Below are 20,973 nucleotides of genomic sequence, written 5' to 3'. Positions count from 1 at the left end.
TGACTCTGCCTGGAAGCCCCACCGCTGGCTCTTGCGTGAGGAGCTGAGCTCTCCACTGGTGTCTAAGACCTTGAGACTAGAAGTTTATTTTCAGATTTGAAGCTCCAAAGTGGCAGATCCCAGAAAACCTCTTCTCTGGCTCCGTATTTGTTCTCTCCTTAAGTGGTTGAGTGCAGCTCTGGCCGTCAGCTGGCTCGTGTAGCCTGGGCGTCCTCCAGGGGAGCTGGGGGCTCAGCGGGGAGGCCAGAGGGACAGCAAGGAGTGGAGCCCCACCCTGGGCCATCCACTGCAGGGCAGAGGTGGCCTGTAAGCCTTGGGGAGAAGTCTGTCCCTCCACCCCCTTCCCTGCTTCCAGGGGCTGCTGATGTTTCACGGGTCCCCTTAGCTCAGAACCATGCTTTAAGAGTTGACCTCTGTGTGGTGCCAAGACACGGTCCCACTTGACAATGAAGACAGCTGAAGAAAGGGCCTCAGGCGTGAGCGTGGGGCCCAAGTGAGTGGGTCCACCCATGGTTGGGACTGATGTGATCATCTCGGGCTCCCCACCCCACAACCCCAGGCCCATATGTAGAAATCGACACCGCCAGAGTCACACCCAGGCCTAAGTGCTCAGGGGAGGCTGGGAGAGGCTGCTGGAGCTTGGAGGCCACTGCGCAGCATCTGGGTGGGGCAGCACTGGGAGGAGGTGAAGGAGTGGTCCAAGGAAAGGGGCCCCGCCAGCAAGGAGCCTGGGTCCCCTCCTCTCTTACCTGCCCTGCTCAGCGGAGCGCAGCATAGGGTCTGCTCCTTTCTAAGGAAAGGGCAAGGTCAGTTCCAGCCCCCTAGACAGAGAGAGAGAGAGAGAGGTGGGGACAGGGGCCGGCTGGCAGGCAGGGAGAGACATGATCGGAGTTCCTGTGGCCCGCGGGCTGGCCCCTCTTGGACTCTGCACTCAGCCCTCTCCACCCCCACCCACTCCAGCCCGGCCCCACCCTGAGCTTGCACCCCTTCCGGGTGGACCACCCCTGCTCCCAATCTGAACTCCTCTCCTCCTCCCTGGCTGACCCTGCAGCAGGTGCCCCTCTCGGCTGGCCCCTGCACACCAGCCCACTCCCACCTTAGGCTCTCTGCACGGCGTGCCCCTCTGTTTGCGGTGCTGCCTCACCAAGCAGCATGTCACCTTTTTGTTTGTGTTGTTCTGCTTTGGAGGTACCAGGCCGGGGACTGGACCTGGGGCCATGTGTGTGGGAGGCCGGTGCTCACCCCAAGCCACATCGGCTCCTCCGAGTTGGTTTCCTTTTTGTTTGCTTGTTGTCTGTCTGTTTCCAGGAGGCACCAGGGACAGAACCCGGGACCTCCCGTGTGGGAAGCAGGTGCTCAGCCACTTGAGCCACATGGGCTCCCGGAATGTCACCTTAGTGGCACCCCTAAACAGCAACCCATCCCCTTTACCCTGCTCTGTGTTCCCCATGGCGCTACCGCTTGGTGACATACTACATGTTTTGCTTATGATGTTTACTATTTATTTATTATCTTCCCCCAAGAGATGTAAACTCCGTGAGGGCAGAAACTGTTTTGTTTTGCTTTGTTCACTGATGTGTCCTCAGCGCCTGGCACAGGGTAGGGAATAAATAAATATCTGTTGAATTCATCAGTGTACTACACCCCCTGCCTCAGAAAGGGCAGGCAAAGGAGTGAGGTGGGAGTGGGAAATCCCGGCCCTTCTGGGCTCTTCTTCCCTGTCTCTGCCTCTGTGGTGTCTGCTGCAGCCAGCTGTGCCCACACTCGGGGGCGTCTCTAACGCTTCCCCACCCCACCCCTGCCCCTCCACCAAGGCCTGACAATGCTTCTGGGGTTAAGAGGGATGGGCAGTTTCCAGCCCGTGGTGTATACCAGGACGTTATAGTTCAGGTGAATCACTGCGGAGAGACACAAAAGACGCCTGGGGACCAGGGGCTAGGAGGGGGAAACGGAGGCTGGAGGAGTTGGTCAGATCCCAGGCCACCTCTCACGACGTAGGTAGGCGAGGGTTTTAAAGGGGGCTTTGAGGCCTCAGCCCGGCCACTCTGCCCCCAAGGCTACTGCTAGGCTGGGAAGTGCCCGGGAGAAGGGAGACACCTCCCCAGCCCTCCCCGAGCTGCCACACCCCTGCGGTGGCGGTTGGAGGACACCAGGGTGGAGAGGCGAGAGAAAGGGCTCTGTGCTTCCACTCTCAGCAGGACCCCCACCCTGGCCTCGGGTTGGGGCAGGCCGCCCAGCTGGTTCTGATTCTTTCCTACGCGTAGCCGCGCCCGCAGCGGGTGGGGGACGGGGCCACTGGGGGAGCACGGAGAGGCAGCCCTGCCCGAGCCCCCGCTGTGAGCGCGACGTCCGCGTCGGAAGCCCCCAGCCTGGCAGACGGGTGGGCACCACGTCTGCACTTCGCTGGGGGAAGGAGGAGCCAGGGGCGAGGAGCCCTGGACCCGTCCGCCCCCCCCCCCCCCCCCGAGGCAGAGCTGAGAGCCCCCCCGGGGCTGCTCCCTGCGGCGGAGACAAGACTCTACCCATTTCACAGAAGCGGGCGAATGGACAGAGGGAGGGTGGGAGTGCGGCCTCGGTGCTCGCCTCCCGCCAGGTCGACAGGCACCGTGGGCTGGGGGACAGAGCGGAGGGGCTGCAGCCCCCGTCCTCCTCCGCGCGCCTGGCCCGCACCCCCGGGGTTGGGGCTGGGAGTGAAGGGCGCTAGGACCCGGTGGCGAGGTCTCGGAGGGCCCCGGGCGCTCCGGGTGGTGTGGGGCGCCGCCGCGCCTCGACGCACCCCGCGAGCAGGTGGGGGCGCGGGCGGAGGCGCCGCCACACCTCGGGCGCCGCGGGGCTCGGGGGCCGGCGCGGGCGGAGCTGCCCCGAGCGCCGCGCGTGTCCCCGGCCCCGCCCCGCGCCGTCCAATGAGAGCCCGCGGCCTGAAGGGCTGTCCGCACACTCGGGCCGCAGCCCCACTCGGCGCCGCCGGCCGCCTGACGCCGCACCCCGCGCCCGCACCGCGCCGCCCGGCCTCGGGGCTCGGCGCGCTGCCGGCGGCCTCCGGGCTGCGCCCCGCGGGCTCCTCCCCGGGAGGTCCGCAGCTGCCCGCGAGCCCATGGGCCCCCAGGGGGGTGAGGTGGGAGCAGCCTGAGGCCCCCCGCCGGCGCCCCGTCCCCCCAGGGCCGCGCAGTGGGCGAGTCTCGGGGAGCTATGCTGAGGCCCGGGGGTGCGGAGGAAGCCGCGCAGCTGCCCGCTCGGCGCGCCCGCGCCTCTGTCCCTGCGCCCGTGCCCAGACCCGCGGCACCCGACGGCTCCCGGGCGCCGGCCCGCCTAGGCCTCGCCTGCCTGCTGCTGCTGCTGCTGCTGGCGCTGCCGGCCCGCGTAGACACGTCCTGGTGGTGAGTGGGGCTGCCGGGCCGGGCGGGCGAGGCGCGGGGTCGCAGAGGCTAGAGCCGCCTGGAGGGAAGATGAGCTCCCGGCCCGGGCTGCCGGGGAGCCGGGTTGCTGCTTCGCTGGCGTCAGAGGCGACCCGGGCAGGGCCGTCACCGAAGTCGCCGAGTGGCGTGCGGGAGGCGCAAGACCCGGCGACTTACGCAGTGGTCTTGCCGAGGGCGCCGTGCCTTCGCCGCCCGGGAGGGGGGCGCGGGGCATCTGGAGCAAAGCCGTGCGTGGTCGAGGCTCCCCAGACTCTCCACGCGGCAGACGCTACCTTCCGAATTTCTTTCCAGGCTGGGTTAAAGAACCCGTGGGTTCGCCCTTCGGGGCCCGCGGTGGCCGTTCGCGGGGCCCGCGGTGGCCTGAGGCGCCCTCTGGGCGCTGGAGAGGGGCGGCTGCTGGCAAGTGCCCACTCGCCGCTCGGTGGTCCTCCCCGCCGGGGCCGCCTGAAGGCTCGCGGGAGGCGGCAGCACACAGCGCAGCTTCAGGAATGGAAAGAGGCACAGCTACCCCTGCTCACTCCCGCTGTTAAAACGCACCGGACACCTGGGTTTGCACAGTCTCGGCATCTGTCTCCAGCCCCGGGTCTGAGGATGTCACTTCGAACATTGATGTCTCCCTTCCTCCGTCGTTCCCACCCCCTCTTCCCCTTCCCTTCTCTAGAGGACTGCTGGGGTCCCCAGGCGCCGAGAGGCCCTCTCTGGCCGGCCTTTAGACTCCTACACTTCACCGGAGCGCAGCTGAGGCAAATGGCATTCCAAGTCCCTCCTTGGTGCCCCGCGGGCCCGGGGCGCGCTCTCTGCCTGCTCTTAGGAGACGAGCTGCTCTCCTCCAGCTTCCCGGGCTGCGGGAGGGGGAAGAAGGGCTGGCGGGGGCTGGACTGAGAAGAGACCGTATCTTCTCTGCTTTCCTCTCCAGCCCCCACCGCACTGGCCCCCAGACCGGGCTGTGGCTCCTCTGCCACGCAGTGCCCCCCCACCCCCACCCCCGCTGCTCCTCCGTACGAACTCCCCACGAACACCGCGTCATGTGGGCTCTTCTCCCCTGTGGCTTTTCTCCTCTCGACTTGGAATCTCGGCTGGAAGGGCGAGGGGTGGCTGCTGAGGGGCCAGTGCGCCGGGCGCAGATTCCTATCATTTCAAGATGCGCGTCTCTCCGTCCCCAACCCCCACCTCTGTTTTCCTGTTTCAGAAAAATCTCTCGTTGGATCTTTTTTATCTCTGCAGTGTTGGGGAAGGCAAGGGGGGGCGGTTCTGGGTGGGGAGCGAGGAGGCCTATATCTTACATCTGGCTTGAAACATTCCTCAGGAAAGGGAGAGAGAAGAAGAGGAATGAAGAGAAATGCCTTTCCAAGCTCAGGGAGAGATGGAAGCCACCCTTTGCCTTCCTGTGCTGGGCCTGGCAGGGGCTCGTGCCTGTCCTGAGGACCTGTCAGGAGAGGAGGGGTGCCGGCTGCCCGCCCTTTTCTCTCCCAGATGGCAGTTTGCTTCTGGGGCTCCTCTTTACCAGTGTGCAAGGTGCCTTGCTTCTGAGCCTAGGAAGGTGTCACTCTGGTCATTTCAGCATCCTGAAATTAGGAGCCGAAAGACTCAGCGGGGCTTCTTCCTAGTACCTCTTTCCTCCCCTCAGCTACTCCTCCCTGATCCTTTTCCCTCTAGTACCCTCCCCTCCCCACGTGGTTCATATTAAAAATTTTGGAAAAACTCCTGGGTAGAAGAGCTTGGGGGAGAGGGGAGGGAAGAGGGTGTTAGTGGGGCCCCAGAGGGACCCAGCAGTCGCTGTGAAATGGAGGAAGGCAAAAACGGGCAGGATGGGAGAGGGTGCACAGATTCTTGGCTTCCTTACCCCACACCTGCCGTGGCTGCAGGCCCCAGATGCCTGGCGCAGTGGCCCTGCCTTCCGAGGCAAGGTGAAAGGGGCTTTCGAAAGGAGGTCAGGTCCCCAGGGTGATTCTCTCTCCCTTAGGAAAGTCCCCCCCAAGACTGACATTCTGTACAGCCGCTGGAAGGGGTGCCTGTGGCAGGGCGTGTCTGTTCCACTCCGGAGCAGGAGGTCCTCACTATCACCAGCTACGTCTGACCTTTCTCCTAGCTCCAGATTCTTCCCCTTCCCCTCCACCCACCCCTCTCCCACCCCACTCTACACTGGAGGAGGAAGCAGATGGTCTCTTCTCAGTCTGTGACAACAGCACGAGAGATAGGGGGCTCCTAAGTCATGTGCTTCCCTGGCCCATTTTGCATGCTGCAAGGGTTTGGGTGAAGGAATAATACGAGCAGGATTATATTTATGGGCTCCCAAAGGGAGAGGGGCACAGAATGGTATAATATCATTACTGTCACCAAGAACAGCTGCCATTTAACGAGCCCTTATTAAATACCAAGCACTATGGCCGAACACATTATGAATGCAAAATAATCCAGTGAGGCAGGTACTACTATTATCCCCTTTCACAAAGAAAGTGAGGGATGGGAGAGGAGTGAGTGGTAAGAAACTTGTTCAAGGTCACGCCACTTTGGAGCCAGATTGGCCTATTCCTCGTTAAGCGCTGTGTGTCTCTAACCCCTGGAATGAAAATGAGCTAGGATTTTGTAATCAGGTAGCTGTGGTTAATCCTGATTCTCCTCCTACTTAGCCTTATGGACAGAGCCGGGTATCTCTGAGTAAATCATTTAATCTCTCTGAACCTCAGTTTCTTCATCTACTCATAGAATTTTTGTGCAATAACATGTTTTTGTGAAGTGTAAAGTACTATACAATTGCTGCTGTATTAAGAAAAGATTCAGGTTGGGTAACAGTTTCCTCCCTGTGTTTGGAGTTATATGGGCTGGGCTACAACCAGGTACACTAAGGGTGGTAAAAACACAAAGCAAGTGAGGGGTGGGGGGAAGAGAAGCCCTGGCCTCATTAAAAAGGATGCAAACATAAAACATCTGCCAACAGGCTGGCAATCTCAACAAGGAGTAAAGCTGTAAAGGAAATTAAGTTTTATAGCGAAGATGTTGGTGGTGAATCCCAGTGGTTAGGGATTTAAACAACAAATAGTTATTGAGTACCTACTAAGTGCTGACAGTTTTAGGTGCTGGGGATACTGAAGTGAACAAAAGTAGACAAAAATCCCTGCCTTCATGGAACAGTCAGTCCATCCCAGTCATCTGCGGATCTTTAAGACACAGACTCTGCTCCAGGGGGCTGGAGGCCGGCGCAGGCTCTGCGCTGCTAACAGACCCCCTGCGCGATGCCAGGGCTGCTGCTGGGGAACCACACTTTGAGTAAAAAGAGGATAGAAAAAGGAATGAATTGGTCAAAAACAGGTGAAGCAGGCGGGTGTCTGGGGCAGGAGGCTGGGGAGAAAGTGACTTCTAGAGGGGAAAACAAAGCCAGAGGCTCAGGGGCATTGGCTCCTCACCAGACTGTCAGCCGGGCTGTCTTAAGCGTGCTTGTGTGCTAACAGACGGGCTCCGTGCTGGGCGCAGGGCAGGCATCCTGCAGGCATGTGCTGAACCGAGGGCTGGTGGGGGGGGTCTCGGCTCAGCCCCACACTGACTGCAAAGGGCTATGGCCAGCAGGCCAGCATCATATTCTGCGGTCCTGAAGCAACTACTTAGTGGGGTAAAAGGTGGTGGTAGAGAAACCTAATTATCTTCTCATCTCAGATTCTAAAGAGATGTTCCCACGCTCAGTGAGGATGTAACAAGAAGGACCAATGTGGGCTGCAGCAGAATGGATTTCAGTCAGACCACAGGAAGGACTTTTTGCCAGAGTTTGGCCTGCCTCACTTCAGACTGTCTCAAGAGGGTTGGATTATTGGTCTCCTATTCCCATCTAACCCCCTTCCTCCCAAGCCCCAGTAAAAATAAAAAACAAACAAACAAACCAAAAGACCTACATTGCGTAGAGCAGTACTCCACGGCTGATCTGGGGAAGCAGAATGGTGGTGAGACAGGGACCAGCTCCAATTCCAACCATCTTAATTCTCCAAACAAAGCCCCACTGCAGTGGGTGTAACTCCAGGCTGTGCGTCAGGCAGCCCTTTCCAGCCCCGGGTGTTTATTTTGTTTGTTCCTGGAAGCTGTTGCCCTGATGGACAGTGCTGGGGATGCTGATTCCATGGGGTTTGTCAGCGGCAGGCCCGCCCGCTCACCCCTCCCACGGGACAGATGGGCCCCGTCAGCTCTGCTGAGCTCCTAAGAGGCAAGCATCAGCCCTCCTTGTGTTTGTTTGAGTTGGTGTCACCAGTGGTGATCCAGTCTGTGGGAATGCGGGGGGCTGGGGCGCAAGGCCCAGGGCAGTCTAGCTTTCCCCCTCCCCCCGCTGGCCACCCTCCCTTCTCCTCACCCACTTCTAGGCCCATCTGAGGCCGTTCCCAAACCACAGCCTCGTTCACAGCCCAGACCAAATCTTTTCTGTCTGCAGCAGGAACTGCCCTCACCGGCCCCCACCTGTTCAGAAAAGGAGTGAGAGGGCATCGCTTTGAAGTGTTTGGGCAGGGGAATAGAGAATTCCCACCAATCAAGGAAGGTGTTCTGGGGCTGGAGATCTGGAATGGGAGTAAGAAGTAGAGCTGGAGGGAGTGGGTGGATGGGTCCCATCCTCCTTGGTGGCCCATGGGGAGAAAGGGCACTGCAGTCCTGTTTTCTCCCTGAAAGATTCTTTCTGAGGCCTCTGGTGGAGTCCAGGGCTAAGAGTATTTGAGTGAAGAGAAAATAATGCCTCAAGAAATCTGAGAACGACTCTAGCAACCTACTAGTAGCCACCCCAATTGAGTCTCCTTATAATTGCTCATATTGGGTAGATCAGGGACTGGAGTTTAGGGAGAGTCACCTTGGTGACAACTTCTGCAAACAACCCCGGCATATGCCAGGGTCACTGGGGGACACTGCTCGGAAGGTTGGGGAGGATGACTGTAAAAGACCTGGGAAGAAAGGGGTCTTCTTACCCAAAACTCAGGACTGGAAATGGACTGGCTGTACAGGACACACCGTCTCCGGGACTGGGTGTGAGAGTGTTCCTCAGACCCTTGCTTTCTTAGTTTATTTTCCGGTGCGGCTCTTCATGCTTACTAAATAAACAGGCACTGGGTTTGTGTGACATGTGCCCTGCTTCTGTATGTATGACATAGGCCTGGCCTGCACTCTGGGAGCGTTTGTCCCTTTGGCTGGGGAACTGGTGGTGGTGGGAGACCACACAATTACTATCTCTGCATCTGCCTATTTCTCCAGCGCTTGTGGGAATGGCTCTGCCCATGAGCCTCAGGAAGTGTGGGTTGGGGGAAAGGCAAGGAATCCTGCCAAGGTCTCCATGCCAAACCCCGCTCCCCTGCCCTTCTTATTCCCCTGGCTGATGCAGAAAGTCCAGGATGCTCTGACGGGGCTGTCTCCTCCTCGCAGGTACATTGGGGCACTGGGGGCCCGAGTGATCTGTGACAATATCCCTGGTCTGGTGAGCAGGCAGCGGCAGCTGTGCCAGCGTTACCCAGACATCATGCGCTCAGTGGGCGAGGGTGCCCGAGAATGGATCCGGGAGTGTCAGCACCAGTTCCGCCACCACCGCTGGAACTGCACCACGCTGGACCGCGATCACACTGTTTTCGGCCGTGTCATGCTTCGAAGTAGGGGCCTATTCCATCCTGCCCTGCTTCCTTCCCTTTCTATGCTTGGGGGGAGGGGGGAGGGGGAGGGTAAGCATGATTCTGCCTCCCCCCTCCTACATACTACTTCATAACTAGAGGGAAAAAATGTGGGCACAACCCAGGATAAGGCTGGGAACAGACCCTCAGGATCTATGCAGACCCTGTATGTAGGCAGGCACCCCTCAAATCCCTGTGTTCTGGGGTGATGGGGCAGAAGTAGAGCATGCCCTAGCACCTCTGTCTTTCTCCCTCCTTTCTCCAACCTCCCCATCTCCCACTCCCAACCTGGGGTCTTCCATGAACTCTAAGGCAGAGGAGAAGGAATGGATGCTCTGCTCTTACCACCATCACTGACCTCACCCCAACACTCCAGTAATAGGAACAAGGGATAAACAGAAAGGTGATATGTAAATATTTGGAGAGTCAGTGGCTTGGCCCTAGCTCAGCAAAAAGCTAAGTAGAGCTAAACAGTAAACTAGGAGAAAGGGAATGAGATGGGAATCTAGAGGTGTCAGGGGTGCAGGGGTGATGACTCATCAGTCTCCAAGAGCAGGAAGGGAAGGAGAGCAGGCAAGGGAAGGTAGCTTGTCTCTCCAAACAGGCTGACCCCTGGGCGGGGGGCTGCCGTTGTCAGGGAACTGTCCAGCAGAGTGGGCCTGAAAAGCGTGCAATGTGGACTGAGGCAGGCTTAGAAGAGCCAGGGTTGGCACTCGATGGGAGGGGATGAGTCACTATGAAACTTTCCAATGGACAGACAGAAGGAGTTTAGCAGGAAGCAAGAGTATAGGTCAGCTCAAGAAGTCAGATGGACAAAGCCGTGGATACAGAGTAGAGAGTAGTGAGGCGGAGGGGAAGCGGTCAGACACTGGGGAATGGTTGGAAGGGAAAGGCACTTTGAGTAAAGGGGATGTGGGTGTGACTCTGGGAAAGACAAGGAGAAGAGGTCTAAGATCAGAGTTCTATGGGCTGAAGAAAGAGACAGGTTGCAGGTCTCTTTCTTAAAACACACCTCTACCTTTCTTCCTCTAGGCAGCCGAGAGGCAGCTTTCGTATATGCCATCTCGTCAGCAGGGGTGGTCCACGCCATCACTCGTGCCTGTAGCCAGGGTGAACTGAGTGTGTGCAGTTGTGACCCCTATACTCGTGGCCGACACCGTGACCAGCGTGGGGACTTTGACTGGGGCGGCTGCAGTGACAACATACACTATGGTGTCCGTTTTGCCAAGGCCTTTGTGGATGCCAAGGAAAAGAAGCTTAAGGACGCCCGGGCCCTCATGAACTTGCATAACAACCGCTGTGGTCGCACGGTCAGTACTCGTGTATATATGTACATTCATCTTTACTTGGGGTGACCAGTATGTATGAACATGGACTAAATGTCAGGGTAGAAGAGCTGAAGGCTTCTGGATCACTTCCAAGAGTCCCAACATCCTGGGGCAGGAGTACTAAATGCAAGGGAGCTCAGGTACACCTAGGTCCAACCAGGCACACAGTCTTTACCAAGGCAAAAAATAGGAAACAGAAGAGATAAAAGGGAAGTGACTGCCTCCGTGGAGACTGAAGAGGGTAAGACTTTGGTCTACTCAGTTCACTGGTACTTGAGAACCTCCTATGTGCCAAATACAGTGCTGGAAAACTGCATGCTACAGAAGTACAAGGCATGGTACCCAGCACCCTAAAAATGTGAAAACTAGAGAATGTACAAGCATATTGTAATCATGGACAGAATCCCATGGTGCTAAAGTTCAAACGGGCCATCGTGAAAAGAAAAGCACTGCTGGTCCTGCAAGAAGAGGTTCTTTAAACCTTACCAGTATATGATCGATGCACTGGTGGTGTGCTCCCCCTGGGCCAGGCTTAAGCTGCACCAGATGAGGGACAACGTTCATAGTGAACGGGACTGCTCCCCTCGCTTTGCCCGTGGGCCCCTCGCCTCTCCCCGCCCACTTGGCTGGCGTGGAGGCGGGCAGGGGTGCGGATCCAGCTCTTCAACCGAGTGGCCATCCCTCGCTTGCCTGTCCTGGCTCTGTTTCCAGGCCCGGCCCCTCTCCACAGCAGGGAGGGGCCTTCTCGCTGTTGCGGCATGCAAATGCTCCTCGCCAGCCCTCGTGGTGCCCCTGGAGTGCTCCAGGTTGTGTCTCAGGCACCCGAGGCCAAGCGGCGGCATAATCAATCAAACAAGCAATCAATCAGTCCCAATCAGGAAGAATGGGTGATTTTTGATGAGGGAGAGAACAGTCAACCACAGTCAGCCAGGCCCATGTCCAACAGACCTCAGAGCACACATCCTTTTGGCTCCAGGGATGACTGAAAAATGCCCTCACTGGCTGCCTCTCCCTTACCTGCCTCTCCCTAACCTGCTTCCCCTCTCTTAGGCTGTGCGGCGGTTTCTGAAGCTGGAATGTAAGTGCCATGGGGTGAGTGGCTCCTGTACCCTGCGTACCTGTTGGCGTGCACTGTCAGACTTCCGCCGCACAGGTGATTACCTGCGTCGGCGCTATGATGGTGCTGTGCAGGTGACAGCCACCCAGGATGGCGCCAATTTCACAGCAGCCCGCCAAGGCTATCGTCGTGCCACCCGAACTGACCTTGTCTACTTTGACAACTCCCCAGACTACTGTGTCTTGGACAAGGCTGCAGGTAAGTAAGGAAAGCAGACAGAGACCTTGAACTCCAGTCCTGAGTACAGACACCACTGGTTAATTGTGGTCTGTTCAGTCTCAGGAGTCAGGGAAGGGGATTCTGTGGAAGGAGCCAGTCTCCTTCCCCCATGAAAACCTGGTGATGAGATTGCTGACTCATCCCTCAGTCTGCCAGGCTCAGTGCTGCCCAAGCAGAGAAGAGAGGTCACTCAGCTTCTAGAGGCCTGAGGTTATGTATCAAGCCTTAATATCCCCATCCTCAATGATACAATAGGCATACTTAGTGACTACTTAAATGAATCACCTATTTTCATTACCAAGCAATATATGGGCTACACAGAAGCATAAGATGTAGTCCTAAGCCTCTGGCTCTTTACAGCCCAGCTAAAGAAATGATATATCGCAAGTAGACAACTACAAAGAGAGAAGTCACTTAGACATTAGGGAGATGCAAATCGAAACTACAGTGAGAACCACCTCACATTCAGTAGGATGTCTATTATTTTAAAAGTGGAAAATAACAAGCGTTGGGGAGCATTTTGACAAACAGGAACACTCATTCATTGTTGGTAGGAATGTAAAATGGTGCAGCCACTATAGAAGAGTGTGGCAGTTCCTCAGAAAGTTAACTTCAGTATTACCATACGAGCTGGCAATCCCACAACTAGGTATATACCCAAGAGTACTGAAAGCAGGGAATTGACAGGTATCTGCACACTGATGTTCACAGAGGCAGTATTCACAACAGCCAAAAGATGGAAGCAACCTGAATGTCCATCAGCCAATGAAGGATAAATAAAATGTGGTATATAGATACAATTTAATATTATTCAGCCAAAAAAAAGAATGATGTTCCTGATATACATGGCAATGTGGATGAACCCAGAAGACACGTTGAGTGAAATAAGCCAGACACAAAAAGACAAATACTGATATAAAATCATAAGAGTAAGTACAGAGTCAGACTCTCATAGTGTCAGAAACTAGAATACAGGTTACCAGGGGCCAGAGTGGGGGTAGGGAGAGAGGGGTAAATGCATAAATTATACAGAGCTTCTATTGGGGTTGATGGAAAAGCTTTGGTAATGGGTGGTGGTGAAGGTCACAACATGTGAACATCATTAACAGTACTGAATTATATAACTGCATTCGGTTAAAAGGAGAAATTTTAGATTGTCTGTGTTACAAGAATAAAAAGTTCAAAAAACATAGGAGGGAAGTGGATGTGAGTCAACTGACAGAGCGTTTGGCTACCATATGGAGGGTCCAGGGTTCGATCTCCAGGGCCTCCTGACCCATGTGGTGAGCTGGCCCACACGCAGTGCTGCTGTGCACAAGGAGTGCTGTGCCATGCAGGGCTGCCCCTGTGTAGGGGTGCCCCATGCACAATAAGTGCACCTCACAAGGAGAGCCACCCAGCATGAAAAAAAGCACAGCCCGCCCAGGAGTGGCACCACACACGGAGAGGTGATGCAGCAAGATGACGCAACAAAAAAGGGACACAGTTTCCCAGTGCTGCCAGATAATGCAAGTGGATGCAGAAGACACACAGCAAATAGACACAGAGAGCAGACAACAGGGGAGAAGGGGAGAGAAATAAATAAAATAAATCTTTAAAAAAACAAAACAAAACAAAAAAACAAAAATCATAGCAATTTTCAACACAGTACACCCTAATGTAAACTATGAACTATAGTTAAGAGTACAATTATAACAGCTTTTTTTCATCAATTATAACAAATGTACCATACTAATGCTAGGTGTTAATAATAGGTTGGTATAGGAGAATTCTGCATTTTATGCATGATTTTTCCGTAAACCTACAACTTCTCTAATTAAAAAAAAAAAAGTCACTGGAGAGCAGAGAACTCAAGATAAGTTTATTTGAAAATATGGAATTTAAGCTACTCCTTGAAATGTAAAGATTATCTGGGTAGCCAGGGAGAACAACAAGCATATATTCTCTGTACATGAGCAGCATGGTAGGTGAAAGCATATGATCTGCTCCAGGGATGGGAGCACATCATTCTGACCGAGTGAAAGTTTTGGGTAAGGGAGACTAAAGCTAGAAAGACAGGTTGGGAACGGACCATGACTGGCCTTGAAAAGAAAAGGCTTTATCCAGGGGCTGCCGCTGAAGATCCTGAAATGAGGCTTGGGGAAGAAAGGAAAGTGGAGAACCCACAAGGTTAATAGCAGATAGTTGTTTTTCGATCTGTCCAGATGTGTGGTGGAATATTTGGAGAAGCTTGAAGAGAGATGGTCTTCCCCCACGAGAGTGGAAGTCGCCATCCTGACTCTTCCCTCAGGTGCAGACAGGTTAAACTAGGAAGGACATGCAATGTTCCACAGCTGCTCTTCCCTGGGTTACTGTCACTGGGTTCCTAAGCTTTTTTCTGCAGACCCAGCAGTCAGTGAGATGGACCCAAAAACCCCAGCTGTCTTCAGTACTGTTTGTTTTCACCCATCACTGTCGTTCCTGGAGAGTCAAGTGACTCGGAGCAAAACTGGGCACAGAAACAGGGTGGGGTTCCACCCAAATAACAGAGAAGGTATTTTGTGTTTTTTTCAGGGTGCTAGGAGAATAAAGATTGGAGGACCCCTTCTGGTTCTCTTAGAGATTTCTTGCCACTAGGTGTGATTTCCTTCCACATAATATAATTCAGAAGGTTACTCTTTGGATGCCTGGAAATAATGTCATAATATCTAACATGTAAACCTATACCACCATAACTAAAATGCACCTTTGGGGAATGATATTTCAAGTTAGGAGGGAGAATGAATTATTTGTGTGTTGGCTTTTCTCAGAGGCATAAAATTAGGTCTCATAAAACCCAAAATGATGCCTGAAATTCAAAGGGTATAAGATATCCCAGAAGGAAGTATGGAGCTAGGAATTCATTCCCAAAGCAATACTGGCCAACTGAACTTTCTGTGATGATAGAACTGGTCTATATCTACACTTATGCCATTAGCAACATGTGATTATTGACTACCTGGAAAATGGCTACTACACTTAAGGAACTAAATTTTTTATTTAATAAAATTAAATTTACCACATGTGGCTAGTGGCTACCATATTGGAGTACAGCTCTACAGTGTAGAAGGGGCTTTTGGTGCACAAGAGGACTTAAGACCCAGCCCTTGGAGGTAGGGGAATGACATATATAGTAGGCCCAGTCAGCCCCTGTGGCTCAGGCAGTTGGGTGCCTGCCTCTCACATAGGAGGTCCTGGGTTTGGTTCCCAGTGTCTCCTAAAGAACGTAAACAGTGAGCAGACATCGAGCAAAAATAAGCAGACAACAAACAATGGACAGAGAACAAAACAGAAACAAAAAACAAACAAACCAGGAGTAGATGTGGCTCAAGCAATTGAGTGCCTGCCTCCTATATGAGAGGTCCTGGGTTTGGTTCCCGGTGCCTCCTAAAGAAGAAGCAAACAGACAATGAGCAGACAATGAGTGGAAAACAATGAGTAAACAGACAAAGGAGCCATCCGCTGGTGGGGGGTGGGCAGGGGGGAGGGAATTAAGCAGTAGTCTCCTAATATTATGGATTGTGTTCTATCATTAAAAATTTTTTGAGCATGTACCTCCAATATTTGTATATTTATTTGTAAGTTATATCTGTGTTCCACTGTGCTAATATGTATATTATAAAACACATATACGAAACAGATATTTTAAATTGATGAGATAAAAAAAGAAATATAGATGTTCTAGCATTTTCTTCCCATCTTCCAGTAAAATGTGAAGACCACTGCTGCTCCCTCTCTTGAACCTCAGAGAAGGTCACTTTTCCTTCTCCGGGTCAGTTTCCTTATTTATAAGGAAAAGGCCCTCTAGGGTCTCACCATCCAAAATTCTAGTATGCTACGATCTGCTGGAAGAATCTCTTCTTGTTGAAACCAAGGTTCTGAGCAGGGGGTAATACCATCCCTGCCCTTCAGGAATTTCTACTCTAAGGGGGTAAAGACAAGAAAATCCCTTTTCCTTCCTTAGGGATATGCTACCAGACAGTTATTCTAATCAGTTCACTGCCTTAGTATAACGGAGACTACAGATATAACCTAACAGTCTATTGCATTAGGGGCTATTAATATGTCCATTTTCAGGTGAGAAAACTAAGGTCTAGAGTAATTAATTAACTTACCAAATCATATAGCCAAAATAAGTGGCAGAACTGGGATCTGGAGTCAGACCATCTGACATCAGGGCCCATACTTTTAGCAGTCATGCTATATACTGCTTTCCTGTACAGTACAACCTAAGATATAAACTAAGGATCAAAATAAAACAAATGCGAGCAGAACCAGAATTGTAGAAAGACTTCTTAGAAGAGAAAAATTATAGAGTTGTTGTTTTGTTTTGCTTTTTAATTTTTTTCTTATGGAAAATTTCAAACATACACAAAGTAGAGAACCCCTCTCAGCTTTAGCAATTATGAACATTTTAACGCTCAGTTTTAAGGACGATATAGAGATAGAGATGTGTATTGGCAGGGAGGGAATTGCAGGTGAAGTCAATGGCCTCTGGGGAAGTTGGGTTGTGGGAGAAACAAGCTTGGTGCAGAGGGCACTGAGGAGATGCTCATCCTGGCTAGTGGATCTATTTTCAAGAGAAGGAATCCTTTCTGGCTTCCTTATGGGGATGTTGTGGGTAAGGGAACCCAGAGAAGCTGAAGTCAGAGATAATTTGGTTCTCCTCACTTTCTCTCTTCCCCAATCCAGGTTCCCTAGGTACTGCAGGCCGTGTCTGCAGTAAGGCATCTAAAGGGACAGACAGCTGTGAAATCATGTGCTGCGGCCGAGGGTATGACACAACTCGGGTCACCCGTGTCACCCAGTGTGAGTGCAAATTCCACTGGTGCTGTGCTGTGCGGTGCAAGGAGTGCAGGAATACAGTGGACGTCCACACTTGCAAGGCCCCCAAGAAGGCAGAATGGCTGGACCAGACCTGAGCAAACGGATACCTCACTAGTCCTTCACTTCAAACCTCCCATCTCCAGAGCACAAGATCCTTGCATGCACACCTTCCTCCACCCTCAACTCTGGGCTGCTGCAGCTTCTATTTAAGTACTTGGAGAGTAATCCAGGGAAGCCCTGGTGTCCTGGCTGGTTCCTTAGCCCCAGGAAGGAGTTGACAGGAGATGTAAGAAACTGAATGGCTTCCTGGTTCCTGCTCCAGGAGTTAGAAGGGAGAGTGGGAGAGGTAGGGGTCTTCGGATTGATATGAGTTGCACTAAAGCACCTGGTCAAAGCTCATTTTCCCTTTCCCAGGTGTCCTGACACTTCTTGCATATATGAGAAGGGTACCTGGAGAAGGCTTCTTTTTGTTCCTACCTGGCTAAGGGTAGATGGGACAGAGATGAAATCGCATGTCCCTTCCCTGGAGTCAGTTCAAGCAGACTGCCTGTTACCCCGGAACGAAACTCTTAGACTACAACGTTCTTCCATTATCAGGAGCCTGGGACTGCTAGACAAGTTAGCCTTAGCGGACAAGGTGCCATTCACAGGCTCATTTGTTTATAAACTGCTGTGTTTTGTAAGGAAAGAATTACATAATGACACAAACATTCCTTCTCTCCCAATCTCTCTCTTCCCTTGTCAACCTGTTTCAGACAGCATCACCTCCTTTGCTCACTTGCTGCCTGGTAAAACTGAGGTGGCATGTAGTGGTTCAAAGCCTAACATGTCATTAGCATACCCCGGGCACTCTTGAGAGAGAGTTTAGTAATAAGTCTGGTTAGATCTTGGGTCTTTTGCTTTTTGTTTTTTACTTTCCATGCATTATTCTGGTGTTAAGCAGATGTGGGAAACACCAAATTAGAGATACACCATGAAGGGTGGGAGAGGGTAAGCAGGCCTGATCGAAAGGGCTCACAGGAGGCATCAGTGTACACCGGGCAGGTGGAGCTCTCTGGCTTTGGTAATTCTTTAGGAAAGGATCCTAGCCCTTGAAGCTGGGCACAGGAGCCACTGGTGATGAGATAAAGAGAGCAGGGCCTTCAGGCCAAACCTTCTAAGCTGGTTACCCAGCTTAGAAGGTTGCCTCCCATTTATTCAGCAAATCTTTATTTAGCAGCTCTCCAAGTCCTGGTGATTTTTATTGTTCACCCTATGCTTGGCTTAAGTGTGTGTGAGGGGTCCTTCAGTGCTCCCACCCATCACCTGTCTGCTGAAGTGGAGTCTCCAGAGACTTGATGGCCTACTTTCATGTGACTTGGAGAGCTGTCTCTTGCCCTTTGATATTTTAAAGGGGCAAATGGTGTAGAAATTTGCAGTTATGACAGAGCTGTATTAAAATTATAGTTGTGCCACTTAACTATTTTTGATATTTTGAACAAGACGCCTAAATTACCTGAGTCTCAGTTTTCTCAGCTGTAAAATGACAGGAAGAACCTCTCTCAGATACTGAGCTTTCATTAACTCCAGCCAACAGATATTCTCACCAAAGCTCCTGACTGGCCCAGCCCATCCCGATCTCTCTGGGAACCTTCAATTTAGGACCATAAAATATTGACAGCAGGCAATGTGGGGCCTCCACAGGGAACTGTGCATATAGGCCACTGCTTTGCTTTTCCAAGTTCCTCACCAACCTCCCCTGGGGTCCTCACAACATGTCTGTGATGCGGCTTCCCGCTGCATAGGTAGCAGGAGGATGGGGAGCCACAGCTCTGGGTCACAGGGGCAGACTTATGTGGATGATAGGACTAATATTTGTGTAACCTGCTGGGATCTATGTGGGAGAGTTTAGGGTGGTTTTTCTTTTGGTGAAGGGATCTGCTCCAGTTTCACATCCATTAACATAAAACATGAGCTAGTCAGGGCCCTTGTGGTCTGTGGTGAGGGGATTCCTGTGGAGAAATGGGACTGAGTGAGTCAGGCCAGGGGAATGTCTTCCTTGCCGAGTGGAGTCAACTGGATAACTGATGGCCAATGGTGAGATTAGGGAGGGGAAAGTAGTAGGGAGGCGAAGAGCTTCTAACATCTTGAGCTGGAATTAAGAGGAAGAGAGCTTTTTAGGATAGTGAGGAGATACAGGGCCATGGTCAGCTGAACTCAAAAATAAGGCTGCATGAATTTACAAAAGGGTGCTGCCTCCTCTACCGGGCCACTGGGAAGAGCCCCAGGTCCCAACCAGCCCCTGCTCTCCTAAAAGCATCCAGGTTACCACGTAGAGAATGGCACTGGCTTCCATGGGAGTCGACCTGAGTGAAATCACCTGTGCTCTATTACCTGTTCTTTGGTTTTTGGCTATCACCCTGTGCAAGAAAGTAGACCTCTTCTGGTACCTCATACTGCTCTCTTTTCCTTGAGTACCAAATTCTAGTTCACAAAGACCCAAATTTGGCAATTTCCTATAAATAGTTAAGAGAAGAAGCTGTGTGGAGGGTAAGAAGTTTGCTAATTGAGTGGATAGCAAGAGGAAGGAGGTCCATTTGAGCCCCACCACAGAGACTGTGTGGCCCCCAAAAGGAACGGTGGCCAAGCAGTTAATTTCCCCTCTTAGTCCTTGGCTTGCCTCTGCATTCTAATTGATTTTAGACAACTGCTGTCCACTCTACACTACACAAACAGAAACTAATTTATTTAGAATACACAGTAAAACAGAAACGTAATTTGGTGCAGTGAGAGCTCCACTTTAGCTTTGCTGTTAATCACCTCTTCTCCCATTCACCCTCTATTCAACTGAGGTCTGTCCCCAGATAGTAATCTCCTCGCCTCTCCCATCTTTTCCACTCCTTCCTGCACATCCTCATTTCTTTTAATGTTTAACAAATATTTAGGTATAATGCACTACAATAGGTGTTCCTTGGATATAAGGTTACTTTAAAAGACATAAACTCGACCCGTTAAAGACCTCAGAAGCTTTTAGAGAAGGCACATGACTGAAGTACCTCAGCTGCACAGCCTGTGGCCAGTTTCTCTCATGAAAAAGAATGCCAGCCTTAACCTAACACTGCAGATAAGAGCCATCCTTTATTATTACCAGCCCTGAAATGTAGTACTACTCCACACTCTTCCTTAGAGTGATGCTGGAAAAATGAAACCAGGAACTTCAGACTAATTAAAAGAAACAAGCATTGCCTGGCCAGAGGGTCTATCTGCAAAAAGTCTTGTAGATGTGACTCGTGAACGCTCACTGCCTCATTTCTATTCCTGCTTGTTCCTGATAGTAATTTCTTTTCCTTTCTCTCTCACCTCCCTCAGCACTAAATCTTTGCCAAATTCTCAGGCCCACTCAGGACATGGGTTCCTGTATGGCTTAATATAAGAGAGATAACCATGATTTTTTCCTCAGTCTTTCCGAGGTTTTATTTAAATATCCTCACTGGTCACAGAGTAGGAGCCCAAGCTAGCTGGGGAGAAGAAGGGAGGACTACCAGCAAGAGTCTATTTCTCATCCCTAGGAGGCTGTCAGCCTCGCTTCTGCAGCCAAATTACAGCACCAGAGAACAATGTGATGCATTCCTGGGCAGGTCGGTGGGACCCTGGGCGCCTGGGCCTTGTGGAGAGAGGTGCCAGACACAGAGCTCTCCGTAAGCAATCCTGCAGAGCCGCCCCCTGGGTGCAGAAATGAAATACGGGAGAGCTTCACATTACAGAGAGACCTGCAGCTCACACCTGGTTATTGATGGCCTTGCGGGAGGCCTCTGCCCCCACCCTCCACATGGGAACGGCTGCTGCTACGGGGGCTGGGCATCTGTGAAGCAGTGTTTGGAAAACAAGAGAAACGTGCTTCCTTTGCACTTTTTTTGCCCTCCCCACTAGCCTGCACACAACCATGAGGATACACACACACAAACGCTGTAGAAATATGGAACACAGTTTCTCTCTGGGGCTACGGAGGAGTTCTGGCCATCCTCCCTCTCCCCACACTTAAAAAAAAAAGCAACTAGATTTCAGTCAAATCGGTCTAAAATCACACTAACAGCAAGGGTCCAGGACTAACCAAGGAATGTTAAAATGTTACATTATCAGCATGCAGGCAGCTGTTTAGTTTGGGGACTGGTACTCCCCTGGGAGTGTGGGGGGAGAGGGGAAAGAATGAAAGAAGGGCATGGAGAGAACAACAGTGGAGAATTACCACCCAAGCAGAGTGGCTGAGGCCCTATACCTTCTCATGACTTCATGCAGGGAGGCAGTGAGATGTGTGCCCTTTGTGGTGTGAATGATGGGGCAGTTTCCTACGCTTGGAACGAAGTATAATTACAGAACCTGCTGCTCTTATGACCTGCTTTGTTTTCTTTGACTCTTATCCTTTAGAAAACAGGATAGCTTTGAGT

General features: G+C 52.3%; 2 protein-coding genes across 9 annotated transcripts in view; one reads left to right on the top strand and one right to left on the bottom strand.

Moving 5' to 3' along the window:
• Positions 1–20,973, bottom strand: part of ST7L (suppression of tumorigenicity 7 like) — a 147,163-nt gene that overhangs the window by 28,972 nt on the left and 97,218 nt on the right. The window contains exons 15-16 of one of the 8 annotated variants that reach the window (XM_004473612.5): positions 750–821; positions 153–286 (exon numbers count right to left, since the gene is read on the bottom strand). The exons of 6 other annotated variants lie outside the window; for them this stretch is intronic. In XM_004473612.5, coding sequence (XP_004473669.1) covers positions 759–821 — 63 coding nt within the window. In that variant the 3' untranslated portion in view covers positions 153–286; positions 750–758. Of the gene's footprint in view, positions 1–152; positions 287–749; positions 822–20,973 lie in introns of those variants that run through there. One more of the 8 variants, XM_004473609.5, reaches the window with a different exon arrangement.
• WNT2B (Wnt family member 2B) lies at positions 3,104–20,914 on the top strand. Its single transcript, XM_004473615.5, has 5 exons — positions 3,104–3,377; positions 8,802–9,022; positions 10,073–10,350; positions 11,419–11,683; positions 16,415–20,914. The coding sequence occupies exons 1-5, from the start codon at positions 3,190–3,192 to the stop codon at positions 16,642–16,644; spliced, it is 1,182 nt and encodes a 393-aa protein (XP_004473672.1). The 5' UTR covers positions 3,104–3,189; the 3' UTR covers positions 16,645–20,914.

This window comes from Dasypus novemcinctus, chromosome 9 (genome assembly GCF_030445035.2).
Source record: "Dasypus novemcinctus isolate mDasNov1 chromosome 9, mDasNov1.1.hap2, whole genome shotgun sequence".
Taxonomy (NCBI): Eukaryota; Metazoa; Chordata; class Mammalia; order Cingulata; family Dasypodidae; genus Dasypus; species Dasypus novemcinctus.
This window is presented reverse-complemented; position numbering and strand designations above follow the sequence as displayed.